General features: G+C 46.9%; 1 protein-coding gene across 1 annotated transcript in view; it reads left to right on the top strand.

The window, feature by feature from the left end:
- The window catches only part of Pygl (glycogen phosphorylase L), a 36,986-nt gene extending 25,428 nt beyond the window's left edge, over nucleotides 1-11,558 (top strand). The window contains 13 exon segments of the mRNA NM_022268.1: nucleotides 880-1,023; nucleotides 1,459-1,551; nucleotides 2,532-2,678; nucleotides 2,978-3,141; nucleotides 3,620-3,734; nucleotides 4,426-4,527; nucleotides 4,643-4,790; nucleotides 4,896-4,954; nucleotides 5,058-5,199; nucleotides 6,432-6,639; nucleotides 7,829-7,963; nucleotides 8,372-8,438; nucleotides 11,241-11,558. Of these exon segments, the coding sequence (NP_071604.1) occupies nucleotides 880-1,023; nucleotides 1,459-1,551; nucleotides 2,532-2,678; nucleotides 2,978-3,141; nucleotides 3,620-3,734; nucleotides 4,426-4,527; nucleotides 4,643-4,790; nucleotides 4,896-4,954; nucleotides 5,058-5,199; nucleotides 6,432-6,639; nucleotides 7,829-7,963; nucleotides 8,372-8,438; nucleotides 11,241-11,414 (1,698 nt within the window). The 3' untranslated portion in view covers nucleotides 11,415-11,558.
- Nucleotides 11,559-12,616: the final 1,058 nt, after the last annotated feature.

Raw genomic sequence — 12,616 nt, 5'->3', positions numbered from 1 at the left:
CATTTTTCAAAATGAGCTCATTGGCACCCGGCCTTAACTGCGCCCTTCACTGGAGACTTAGCATCTCCTAAAAATCCTGTGCCTGTCCAAGTTGGGAAAGGAAATGGCTCAACTGCAGGGTTTCTTGAGGTCCAAGGTTAGCTGCCCCATAGGCAGTTCTCACATGACCTTTCTCTCCACCTGTACCCCTACTTTCAAAGGAATTAGTGCTGCCAATGTCTAAAGCATCCCCCGTCCCGGCAGGAGAGCTCTGATATACAAACTGAAGTGCCTCTTGGCTCTTCTCCACTAGCAGGCCAAGAGCTGGCTTTTTTTAATCTTCTGGCTGGATTTCCACACGCCCACCTGTTTCTCACCATCAGATGTCTCTACCGAGCTGGAGAGGACCTGAGCTCTGTTCCCACAATCAGGTCACACCATCAGTAACTATAAAACCAGGGAATCCGATGCCCTCCTCTGGTCTCTGAGGACACTGCATTTGACTTCCTCTCTCTCTCTCTCTCTCTCTCTCTCTCTCTCTCTCTCTCTCTCTCTCTCTCTCTTTCTCTCTCTCATATTTACTCTCTCTCTTAAATTAAAAACAATAGATCCTTTTTTAAAAAAAGAACTATATTATTCTTTATTTAAGAACGAAACAGACAAACAAAACACCCGAAGTGTTACTACCCCCTCTTCCGGCTTCTTTATCTTTTATCTGGACGCCCACCCAAGAGCACTTGGCTGTCATTTGAACAGGGTTTCAGGGAAGCAAAGGTTGATACTTCTCCGTTCACCCTGCCACCTCTCTGCGGACATCAGTCAGGGGAGGGAGGGACACTGATCACATTTTGGTCACAGCTCCACTGTGACCGTCTCTCACTCGGGTTCCTTGGCTTGAAGTTTTTTGAAGGGAAGGAGCTGAGGCTGAAGCAGGAGTACTTTGTGGTGGCTGCGACCCTGCAGGATGTCATCCGACGTTTCAAGGCCTCCAAGTTCGGCTCCAAGGATGGTGTAGGAACCGTGTTTGATGCTTTTCCAGATCAGGTGAGTGTTCAGACCGGTGGTTCCCAACCTTCCTGATGCTTCATTCAACCTTTTAACACAGTTCCTCATGTTGTGGTGAAGCCCAACCATAAAATTATTTCGTTGCTACCTCATAACTGTAACACTGCTGTGGTTATGAATGGTAATGTAAATATTTGATATGCAGGAGATCTCATATGCACCCTCTGTAAAAGGGTTGTTTGTGCCCCAAGGGGGTCACGACCTGCAGGCTGAGCCCCTAGTTCAGACTGTGGTCATAGGTAAGGCCCACAGAGAGGCTTCCATCAGACGTACTCTCCTGGTGCTCAGAAGTTAGGTGAGCAGATTTTCCTGGGAAGTGGGTGTTCAGGGCTTCATCCAGATGTTTGTGAGGACAGGAAGCCAGCGCCCCTGGGGTCACTCGCTCCACACCGCAGATGTCTTTTCTCCCTCCAGGTAGCCATCCAGCTGAATGACACACATCCCGCACTCGCCATCCCGGAGCTGATGAGGATCTTTGTGGACATTGAAAAATTGCCCTGGTCCAAGGTCTGGATAATCTGGCTTCTTTGTCTTTATCCGGGTGGAAGGCCTTCCGGGCGGAAGGACTTCCTCGAGGCTCCTTTGTTTGTGATCAAAATACATTTCTGTTGCTAGATTGCCACAGTTGAAGGTACAGTTTGCCCTGATGCCAATGTATCTCCACTCTTAGCATTCTACCAGAAATAAAGCTAAGAGCTGAGCAGAAGCAAGGGCAGCAGGGGGCGCCAGTAGCTGTGGCGAGGATTGAACTGTGTTGAGTTGAACATATTTTGCTTATCAAAGGATGTGAAAGTAAATATTCTAGCACCAGAACACAGCTGACTAAAAGGGCGCCCCTGTAGCTTTGGGGTCAGTGTTTTATATGTGTGTGTGGTGGGGGCGGGGGGGGGTGCACAAGCTTGCATGTAGAGGACAGCCTTGGCTGTTATCCCTCAGGGGTCATCTGCCTTGGTTTTTGAGACGAAGTCTCTTGATTGGCCAGAACTCATCAAATAGGCTGGGTAGGTGGTCAGTGAGCCCAGAGATCCTCCTGCCTCTGCCTCCCCAGTGATTTTGTTGTTTGACGTGGATACTGGGGGGTCAGCTCCTCGCTCCTTGTGCTTGTAAAGCCAGCACCTTACTGCCCGAGTGATGTCCCCAGCCTAGGAGTCAGAATTTCAACCCTGATTCTGTGTCTGTCAGTGTTACTTAATTAAGGTTTTATTCCGAGTAATTATTGTTTCATAATAAAATACAAGGAAATACAACTGGAGAAGGCTTATCAAAAGGCTATTTAGTATCTTATTAGACAGTCTGACAACAGGCTTTTTCTTTCCCTGAAAAAAAATAAAGTGTAACAGTGTTGCCCAGACCATTCAGAGACTCCTAGAATCAAGTGCACCTGACTGCGCATTCAGAAACACTGTGGCAGGCTGTGGGCGCTGAGGGACCCTTGACTCTCTGGGTGCGTGCTCTGAAAGGCCAGCAACTGACGCTCTCTTCTGCAGGCCTGGGAGATCACCAAGAAGACCTTTGCCTACACCAACCACACGGTGCTCCCGGAGGCCCTGGAGCGCTGGCCAGTGGACCTGGTGGAGAAGCTGCTGCCTCGACACTTGCAGATCATTTATGAGATCAATCAGAAGCATTTAGATGTAAGTCATTGTGAAAGACGCCGACCTCGCAGGAGAATTCCGCTGTAGCTCGCTCAGGGTGATCACAGTGCTCTCCCTAAATGAGGCCTCGGCATATCCCAGTCATTGATAATAGTACTTAAGTCTGGGTGGGGCTCTGTTAAACGCGTGTCCTCAAAAGATGGCTTCTCCGAAAATAGCTCTACCTCTCAGGAAAGGTTTCTTCTCCATCAGAGATTTTGCTCCGGGCATGCATAGCGTCTGAGGGCTGCTTTAAAACCCCAGTGGGCAGCAAGAAAGTGTCTTCTTCCTTCACCTAGAGAATCGTGGCCCTGTTTCCTAAAGACATCGACCGCATGCGGCGGATGTCTCTCATCGAAGAGGAAGGAGGCAAAAGGATCAACATGGCCCACCTCTGCATCGTGGGCTGCCACGCGGTGAACGGGGTAGCGAAGATCCACTCGGACATCGTGAAGACCCAAGTGTGAGTGTAGATACTGGAGCTGCGAGCCTCCCCTGGAGAGGCAGTGATGGGTGCAGTGATGCTGCTTAGCACAGGGTGTGCTTCCAGATGAGAAGGGGCCTGGGATGCTCTTTCACGTGTCGTCCGATGGAGAGAGAACTGTTTTCTTAAAAAAGAAAAAACCATAAAAACGCCTCCTTTCTGTACCATCCTGAGTCTAGATTTACAAGCAAAAAAATAACTATTCTGCTGAAAACCTTGATGTAGGTGTCACAGCCAGGAAGTCAGATGGAGGGGACTAGACTTGGGGCAATCGTTTTGAATTGCAAATGAATCTCTTCTAGTTAAAATGACAGCCATAGTTTCTGCCCGTCCCTGTCCCCTTTATCTGATCTTTCTGAGCCTACCCTTGGCTTCAGGAAAATAACTCTGAGCATTGCCCAACAAGCAGGACTCTGACCACTCCAGCCAGAGTCAGTGCTTTGTCTTCTCTCTCCAGATTCAAGGACTTCAGTGAGCTAGAACCAGACAAGTTCCAGAATAAAACCAACGGGATCACCCCGAGGCGCTGGCTCTTACTCTGCAACCCAGGGCTGGCTGACTTGATAGCAGAGGTAAGAGGAGGTGCGGAGGGGGAAGCTGGTGAGAACCGGGGAAGCAAAGGAAGGTCTGAGCAGATCCTACCTGTGGCAGGGCTGGCTTCTGAGTAAGTGGCTCATGCTGTTGATAGAGCAGGGTCATCCTATTTTTTAATTATTATTTTAATTTTTAGTTATGTGTTTATGGAAATAGTATAAGCACATGGGTGCAGGTGCCCTTAGAGGTCAGAATAAGGTGTCAATATCTCCTGAAGCTGGTATTATGGCCAGTTGTGAGCCTCCCTGTATGGGTGCTGGGAACCAAACTTGGGTCCCCTGCAAGAGAAGTGTGTGCTCTAACCACTGAGCTATCCCTTCATCCCCCATCATGAAAAGCTTCAATTTTGAACAAGGGATGCACAAATTACAAAGCAGTTCGTGGCCAACAGTGTCTATGTGGCCTACAGATGGAGTAGGGTGTCTGTTAGCAATGAAGGATAACAAAGCTCAGAAATGTCACAGAACCCGGGTTCTTGGTCGTCCTTGTACGTACGTTTCTTATATTTAAGGTTCTTCCCACATAGGCTGTCTAGCCTCTTTGGTGAGCAGAACAAGCCATTTGTGAACTGCTGGGCATGAGAGCCATTTACCACACACCAGCAAGCCCTGCTATGATGGCTGTGCTCACGGTCTCAGGCTAAGATCACGTTGTCCTTTACATTGATAGAAAATTGGAGAAGACTATGTGAAAGACCTGAGCCAGCTGACGAAGCTCCACAGCTTCGTGGGCGACGACATCTTCCTCCGGGAAATAGCCAAAGTGAAGCAGGTGAGACTGCCAGGCAGGCACAGGCCCCGCCCTCACCCTGCAGTTGAGGGTTTGGGCTCCAGCGGACACCCAAACTTCCATTCGACGAGAGCTCTGGCCTGTTCATTCTCCACAGGAAAATAAACTGAAATTCTCCCAGTTCCTGGAAAAGGAGTACAAGGTGAAGATCAACCCATCTTCCATGTTTGACGTGCACGTGAAGCGGATCCACGAGTACAAACGACAGCTTCTGAACTGCCTGCATGTGATCACCATGTACAATCGTGAGCTTTCCCGGAGCTCCCAGTAGCACCTCTTGGGGGTGGTCTCGAGGTAGGCCCCACCACCCCCACAGCACCCACCTTTCTGTCTGTCTCCATCTTTTTAAGGCATCAAGAAAGACCCTAAGAAGTTCTTCGTGCCAAGGACAGTCATAATTGGTGGGAAAGTAAGTTGGCTGGATCTCTGGGGACTTACAGGCTCTAGTCTCTTGCTACTTGCCTTCTTCATTGATGGGACCTTCTCTCCACACATTGCTGTTCTCCCCCAAGGCTGCCCCAGGATATCACATGGCCAAAATGATCATAAAGCTGGTCACCTCCGTGGCAGAAGTGGTGAACAACGACCCTATGGTTGGCAGCAAGTTGAAAGTCATCTTCTTGGAGAACTACAGAGTGTCTCTTGCTGAAAAAGGTGGTGTCCTCATTGCAAAGCGTAGAGGAGGGTCAGGGGAAAATCTGGGCTCACTCGGGGTGGACATGGGGCAGTAGACCCTAGGAAGCCAGTAGCACAATAGAAGGCAAACTAAGGTGGCTTCTACAATGACCCAAATGACCTATGAGGTCAGTGTCACACGATTATGTTTGCAAGTGCCTGGCTCCTCTATACGGAGAGCTTGTGACGGTAGAAATGCTGAAGTCTGGCCATGGTCTTCTGCATGAGGGAGGGAAGTCTTCAGTTGCCTGCCCAGGTTTTGCAGGAGAACACCAGCTCCCCATTCCCAGATGATGGCCCCCAGGTCACTACATGGAGGAATGGTTGTCATTTGTTCATGTTGTGACAGCAAATGAGGACAGACACGATGCTGTCAAAGCACGGGGCTTAGATGTGCACTCAAGAATCAAACACAAAGTCCCCACCCAGGGGACAGGCAGGCAGGAAGCCAACACCCCTTTCTGTACCACAGGGACCTTTGCTAGTTCACAGGGCAATACTGGCAGAGAGGCCACCCACTGGCCAGTGCCAACTGTGCATTCACCTACTTCCGAGATTCAAAAAAACTAAAAGTCAACTTTCTCTTCGTGGCATTGTGGGCTCCCATGGGGTTACTGCTTAAATGCCTCTGCCTAAAGAGGAAGGAGCCAGGTTCCTAAAATTACAAATGAGTTACAAATATAATCCACAGAGAGGCTCTCAGAATAAGGGTTGATTTGTGGTGAAGGGACTTGGAGGTTCAGGCACATCTGATTTGGGTGTACTTGGGGCAAAAGAGGCAGGGGTAAATGTCTAGCCCCAGGGACATAGAAAGGAACATAGAAGGCAGTTCAGTCCCTTGCAAAAAGAAGAGTTAGGGAAAGGCCCTGGGATGTTATGGGCCAAGAAACAGAAGTTGCAGTGTTTTATAAATCAGAGGAAATAAAAATAGAGAGATAAAGAGGGAGAAAGATGATATCCAGTTTATAGCTCAGCACAGGTTAGACACTCTTTTACAGTTTATAGACCAAGAGTGGTCTAAGCAATGGGTTCAGATGGGCACAGTAAGCGCCTGGGTCAAGGAGAAAGTGAGATCTGTCCTTCTGCCCCACTGAAGGTGCACCAGGATAGGCACATATTCCTCATCGACATCAGGCCAGCTAGATCAATTCTCACATAAAATCAGGGATCCAGAGGTAAGGGATCACCAGATTTACATGGCCTGCTTACAGTCATTCCAGCCACGGACCTGTCAGAACAGATCTCCACTGCTGGCACGGAAGCCTCGGGGACGGGCAACATGAAGTTCATGCTGAACGGGGCCCTGACCATCGGGACTATGGATGGGGCCAATGTGGAGATGGCGGAGGAGGCCGGGGAGGAAAACCTGTTCATCTTTGGCATGAGGGTAGATGATGTGGCCGCTCTGGACAAGAAAGGGTGAGAGACCCACTGTCTTTTGTTGAGCAGGTGACCCCCAGGAAGGGACATTATCTCTAGGAACTTACTCCTCAGGCAGGCATCCCACTGAGACCTGCTCTCATGAGATGTAGAGACAGAATGTGAGAAATCAGGACCTCCTAGCCACAGGTAGCCTTAGTTACACAGCCAGGGTAACTGAAGGATGCTTAGGGCTGATGCATGGATAAGTTTCCCAGAGTTACCAGCCACGGCAGCTCAGTGAGCCATCCCAGCTCCCCGAGTTTGGGGTTTTTACTTTGATGAACCATTAGCTAACCGGATGTTTTGGCCATGTTAAACCATATCTGCTGTTCCTTTAAGACTGGTTCTCAACCTATGACTTAAGACCCCTTTGAGGTTTGAATGACCCTTTCACAGGGGTCACATAAGACCATCAGAAAGCACAGATATTTACATTATGATTCATAACTATCACAAAATTACAGCTATCAAGTAGCAATGAGATAATTTTGTGGTTGGAGTCACCACACCAAGAAAAACTATATTAAAGGGCCCCAGCATTAGGAAGGTTGAGAAGCATGGTTTGAAGACAGACCTCTGAGTGATGGACCATGCAAGGCAAAGGGTAAATAGAGATGGATCTCAGCAACATTCATTCTCAATTTAATGTCTAGTTGGGTTTATCTAGAGCATGTTAAATACAATTTCTGACCCTTAGAAGTAAGTCTCACTCAGTAGCATCAAGTTTTATGAATCTGCTGGGTCAAAGAAAGCAGCTAGTTCCTTTTTTTTTTTTTTTTTTTGGAGCTGGGGATCGAACCCAGGGCCTTGCGCTCGCTAGGCAAGCGCTCTACCACTGAGCTAAATCCCCAACAGCAGCTAGTTCCTTTAACACCATGCTGCTTACATCACAGTTGGTTTTAAAATAAGTTTTACCATAGTCTATCAGATTAGACCAAGAGAATTTTCATAATCTATTGCTCTTAATGCTTTTCATTATAAGAGAAATGAATCGGAATGGAGGGGATTGATTAGGATCTAGCTTTCAAAAGCAATTTGTGCCCATGTTGAAATCTTTAATGATTTCCATAAATACTGATGTTTCTGTGTGTATTTCACAGCGAATGCTGTATCTGGCATTCTGCTCATCTCATACACTAATGTGGCCTTTTCTTTCCTCCCCCACCCACCCACCCTTTCACTACAGGTATGAGGCCAAAGAATATTATGAGGCCCTTCCAGAACTGAAGCTGGTCATTGACCAAATTGACAATGGCTTCTTTTCTCCCAATCAGCCAGACCTCTTCAAAGACATCATCAACATGTTATTTTATCATGACAGGTGAGTTACAACGTGGTATGACTTGACACTGGGGGATGGGACAAAAAGATCTCTAACTAGCAGAAACCCACTTAGCACAGACCTATGATCTGATTCGATACCCTAAGCTTGGGGGTGGGGCATCCTGCACATATGGTTAAGGCTTGAATCTTGTGTTCTTTCTCTCCTTCCACCCATACTCTCTCACATGCATACACATGTTAAACATAGTTGCATATGAGAACCACGAAATCACGAAATGGGTGACTATTCTGGTTCGTAAGTCAGGCATGCTCGACAGTAAGCAAAAGAGAGGTTAAAGTGGATCTATGTTAATGTTACCCACTTTAAAGTTAAAGGAGTCTCTGCTAATCAGGATGTTCTGTCTGTTTCTCTTCCAATCTCACATCTACAAAAAACCATAAACAGATTTAAAGTCTTTGCAGACTACGAAGCCTATGTCAAGTGTCAAGAAAAAGTCAGTCAGCTGTATATGGTAAGTGTGAGATGGGTTTTAAAGACTTTGCTGTGGTTCACTAATTGCTTCTTTTTAAGGAAATCCAAATAACAGAGCCCTGCTGACCAATCAAACCTAGGGAAGCCTGGTTGAGTATTTGTCTAGAGAGAGAGAGAGAGAGAGAGAGAGAGAGAGAGAGAGAGAGAGAGAGAGAAGAGAAGAGAAGAGAAGAGAAGAGAAGAGAAGAGAAGAGAAGAGATAGAAATCAACGAGAGAACTTCCCAGATGTTCAAAATCTGCCTTTTGGATAGTTTACAAGACACACCAGGAGGGCCATTCCAGGGTTGGAATTTGAGATTTCTGTAACAATTGTAAAATTTTACATTATTCTAATTTAAAAAGCAAATCACCAGTGATTTGCATCCAACGAGTACCTACCGTGTAGCAGTTCTGCCTCAGAAGCTCAGGGTACCTGCTTCAGAGGTGGGAGGGTCCTCTCTGTGCTGAGCTCTGCCCGGCTTCCCTCAAGCAGTCTGTAACCCCAGGCCTCTTTTTTTTTTTTTCCTTTTCTTTTTTTCGGAGCTGGGGACCGAACCCAGGGCCTTGCGGTTGCTAGGCAAGCGCTCTACCTCTGAGCCAAATCCCCAACCCCAACCCCAGGCCTCTTAACCGGAACTACACATCACAGTCACCAAGGCTGCTGTTTCCAAATACACATGACAACTTACCCTTCGCCCACAGCGATTCTGACCCAGTGGTGGGTAGAACTTTCCACTGATGTTTGAAAAACTTACCAAGATTATTCTAAGATTGAATCCCAGTGTAGTCGGGTAGGAACTGGCCTGGTAATCTTTGAAAAAATAGCAAAATAAATACCTCCCCTGGAGCAGCCTTGTCCGGATCATTAGACTATAGACCGAAAGAAGAGGGGTTTATATATGATTATGTAAAAAACGTGAGCTATGCGAAGAAGCCTCTGCATGCAGTCATGCTTGGGCGAATGGCCCTCCAGGTGTGTCTGTAAAAGCATGGGGTGGGGGAGGGGGGATGTTAGCAAAGGCGCAAGCTCTGAGCTGAGACTCCAGGACCCCTTCCCAAACATCCCCTTCCATTCTTTTATCAAGGCAGGTGACTGTGGCTGGAGATGGCACAGGTTACCCCTGCCGTCGCCCTAGACAGCCCTCTGGGGTTTTCAAATGGATCCTTCGAGTCTGTGCTACTTTACAGCCAGCCTGCATCTTCTTGGCTGAGTCAGATGAATCTCCTAACAGAGTGTAGAGCCAAGTGCGAGTCTGTGGCTCTGAACATCCGTGGCGTTTCTGGAGCTAAGTAGCTCACCGGCCACTTCCATTCAGCCCCCACTTCCGTTCAGTCCCCACTTCCGTTCAGCCTGTACATACCAGGAGCTCAGAGGAAAGAGAACAGCTGCCCGGAGAAACAGAAATCAATAACATAAGGAAAGGAAAACATGAACAAGGGCAAGGACAGTCAGATCCACTGGGGCTTCCGTTAAAATTAAGCGCAAATCCAAACGGTGCCCATTGGGAGCACAGCGGTTCAATCATGCCTGAGTGATTTGTTAGTGCAGACTGCAGCTTTCGACTCTTGACAGTCATTGCATCGCTGAGGGTTAGTAAGCACAACGTGCATGGCTAGGAAGTGTAGGTGTTATCCATTTCCCTGGTTTTTAGGTTTATGTAGAAGTCTCCAAGCCTGAGTGGGCTGCCATGCTGTCTTGCCTTAGCTTATGGTAGGAAGGTAGTTTAATTCTTATGTTAAAAATGTCCTAATGTGTTAATAACTTTGAATAACTTCCAATAAACTCGCAGAGATCTAAAAAGGAAAAAGAGACTGTAAGCTAAATATATTTTTATACTCTTTTATTTAAAAAAAAGTGTAAGATTGTGAAATATTTTTGATTGCGAATAAGACCTTAGTTCACCCTCTTTTGAAACCCCAGTGGGGTTGTGGGGATTCAGAACAAACCTAATGGGGCATAGGTCTTCAAAGGGAACACAAAGCTAAGTGGGTCAGCCAAGCTTTTGGTTGTTTCCCTGCTAATGTTCATGGGTTTTCAAACTTTTTGAGTCACAGGTTAAATCTCTTCGTTTGTCTGCCCACAGACAGTTATATTAGTCCCTCTGTCCACCTTTAGCTGAAGGAGAGGCTGTTCCATTTATTTCTAGGATTTGTTTTTATTTATGTGTGCCTCTGTGTGCGGATGTCAACTGTGTGCAGGTAGCCATGGAGGCTGGAGAGTTATGTGCTTCCTGGCGGGTGCTGGGAACTGAACTCAGGTCCTCTAAAAGAACGCTCTCAACGAGTGCTCTTAACCACTGAGACATCCATTCCTCCAAACCCAGGGCTCTCCACTTTTAATATGCTAACCAATTCGAGAATATTCACCCACAGAGTCATATTCATTCTCTCTCTCTCTCTCTCTCTCTCTCTGCATATCCATGCAAATACTCTGGCTCATTTGCTTGCTTTCTTACCCTCTTTCACTCCCTTGCTTACTCTCTTGAGGGATAGCGTCTCTATATAGAGCAGGCTGGGTTTTGAACTTGAAATCTTCTTGCTTTAGCCTCTTGAAGGTTACAACAATCCCCCACCACACCATGCTCGTGGTTTCTCTTAAAATGAAAAACACTTTGTCATCACTAAGAGAACTACACTCTGAATTTGGAGAAAGTGCAGCTGCTCTGCTCCTGCAGGCCGTCAGCAGAGCAAGTTCCTTTATAAATCACTGTCCTTTGTCCCTGCCACTCCTCTCTGGAGTGTGTTTGGTTCAATGTTGGCCCGGCACACAGGCCCTGAACTGTACATGTATGTTATTCACAGAATCAAAAAGCCTGGAACACAATGGTTCTCAGAAACATAGCTGCCTCGGGGAAGTTCTCCAGTGACCGAACAATCAGGGAGTATGCCAAGGACATCTGGAACATGGAGCCTTCCGATCTGAAGATCTCCCTATCTAAGGAGTCCAGCAATGGGGTCAACGCCAATGGGAAGTAAATGCTAAAATATATTCTTATTCAATAACTTCTTACTGGACTTGAGTACTCTTAGAGCTTCCCTGAGTCTGTTTTGTTATTGAATGGTTAGTAAATGTATTTCTGTATTAGAGCTAAAAATAAAATGTCAACTTCGAGTTGTCAATCAGTAGCCTGCTAGGATTCCTTTCCTTAAAAGTAATCAGACCCACCAGAGCTCCCAGGGACTAAACTGCCAACCAAAGAGTACACATGGAGGGACCCACAGCTCCAGCGTAGCAAAGGATGGCCTTGTCTGGCATCAGTGGGAGGGGAGGCCCTGGGTCCTGTGGAGCCTTGATGCCCCAGCATAAGGGGAATGCTAGAGCAGTGAGGTAGGAATGGGTGGGTAGGTCGGGGAGCACCCTCTTAGAGGCAAAGGGGAAAGGGATGGGATGGGAGGCTTGCAGAGGGGAGACCAGGAAGGGGGACAACATTTGAAATGCAAATAAATAAAATATCCAATAAAAAAATGTTAAGGCATGAGGAGATGGCTCAGTGGTTAAGAGCACTGACTGTTCTTACAGAAGGTCCTGAGTTCAATCCCCAGCAACTACATGGTAGCTTACAGCCATCTGTAATGGGATCTGATGCCCTCTTCTGGTGTGTCTGAAGACAGCTGCAGTGTACTCACAGACAATTAATAAATAAAATCTTTAAAAAATAATTGTTTTAAATTTTAAAAAAGTAATCAGTTGGAAAACCACTTGGAACTGTTTAATGCCATTTAAATGAACTAAGATAAAATTTTTTCTTACACTATTGTTGGAGTTCAGGCTCCAGGCTGCTATCTGGGTCTGTTCAAGCTGCTATAACAAAAGGTGCTAGTCCAGATAACTTACAAACAACATAGATAGTGTCACAGTTCTAGAGATGTAAGTAAGATGTCCAAGATGAAGAGGCCCACGGTTCAGTATCTGGTGAGATCCACTTTCTGGTTCCTAAATGGTTCCTTCTCATCCTGTCCTCTTCCCATGGAAGAGACAGAAAGAATTCCCTTAGACCTGTGTTTCAGGGACCTAATTCCATTCCCAAGAGCCTGGCTCAACACCTTTGAAAGCCTCTGCCTCCTGATACCATCATGCTGACAGGTAAATGTTAACACAGGAGCTTGGGGGCAGACACCACTTCCTATACCGGCATCCACCTTACTCACAAATATCCCTGGCAGGTTCCATAGCTGGC

The sequence above is a fragment of the Rattus norvegicus genome, chromosome 6 (genome assembly GCF_021556685.1).
Source record: "Rattus norvegicus strain SHRSP/BbbUtx chromosome 6, alternate assembly SHRSP_T2T, whole genome shotgun sequence".
In the NCBI taxonomy this organism is placed as follows: Eukaryota; Metazoa; Chordata; class Mammalia; order Rodentia; family Muridae; genus Rattus; species Rattus norvegicus.
This window is presented reverse-complemented; position numbering and strand designations above follow the sequence as displayed.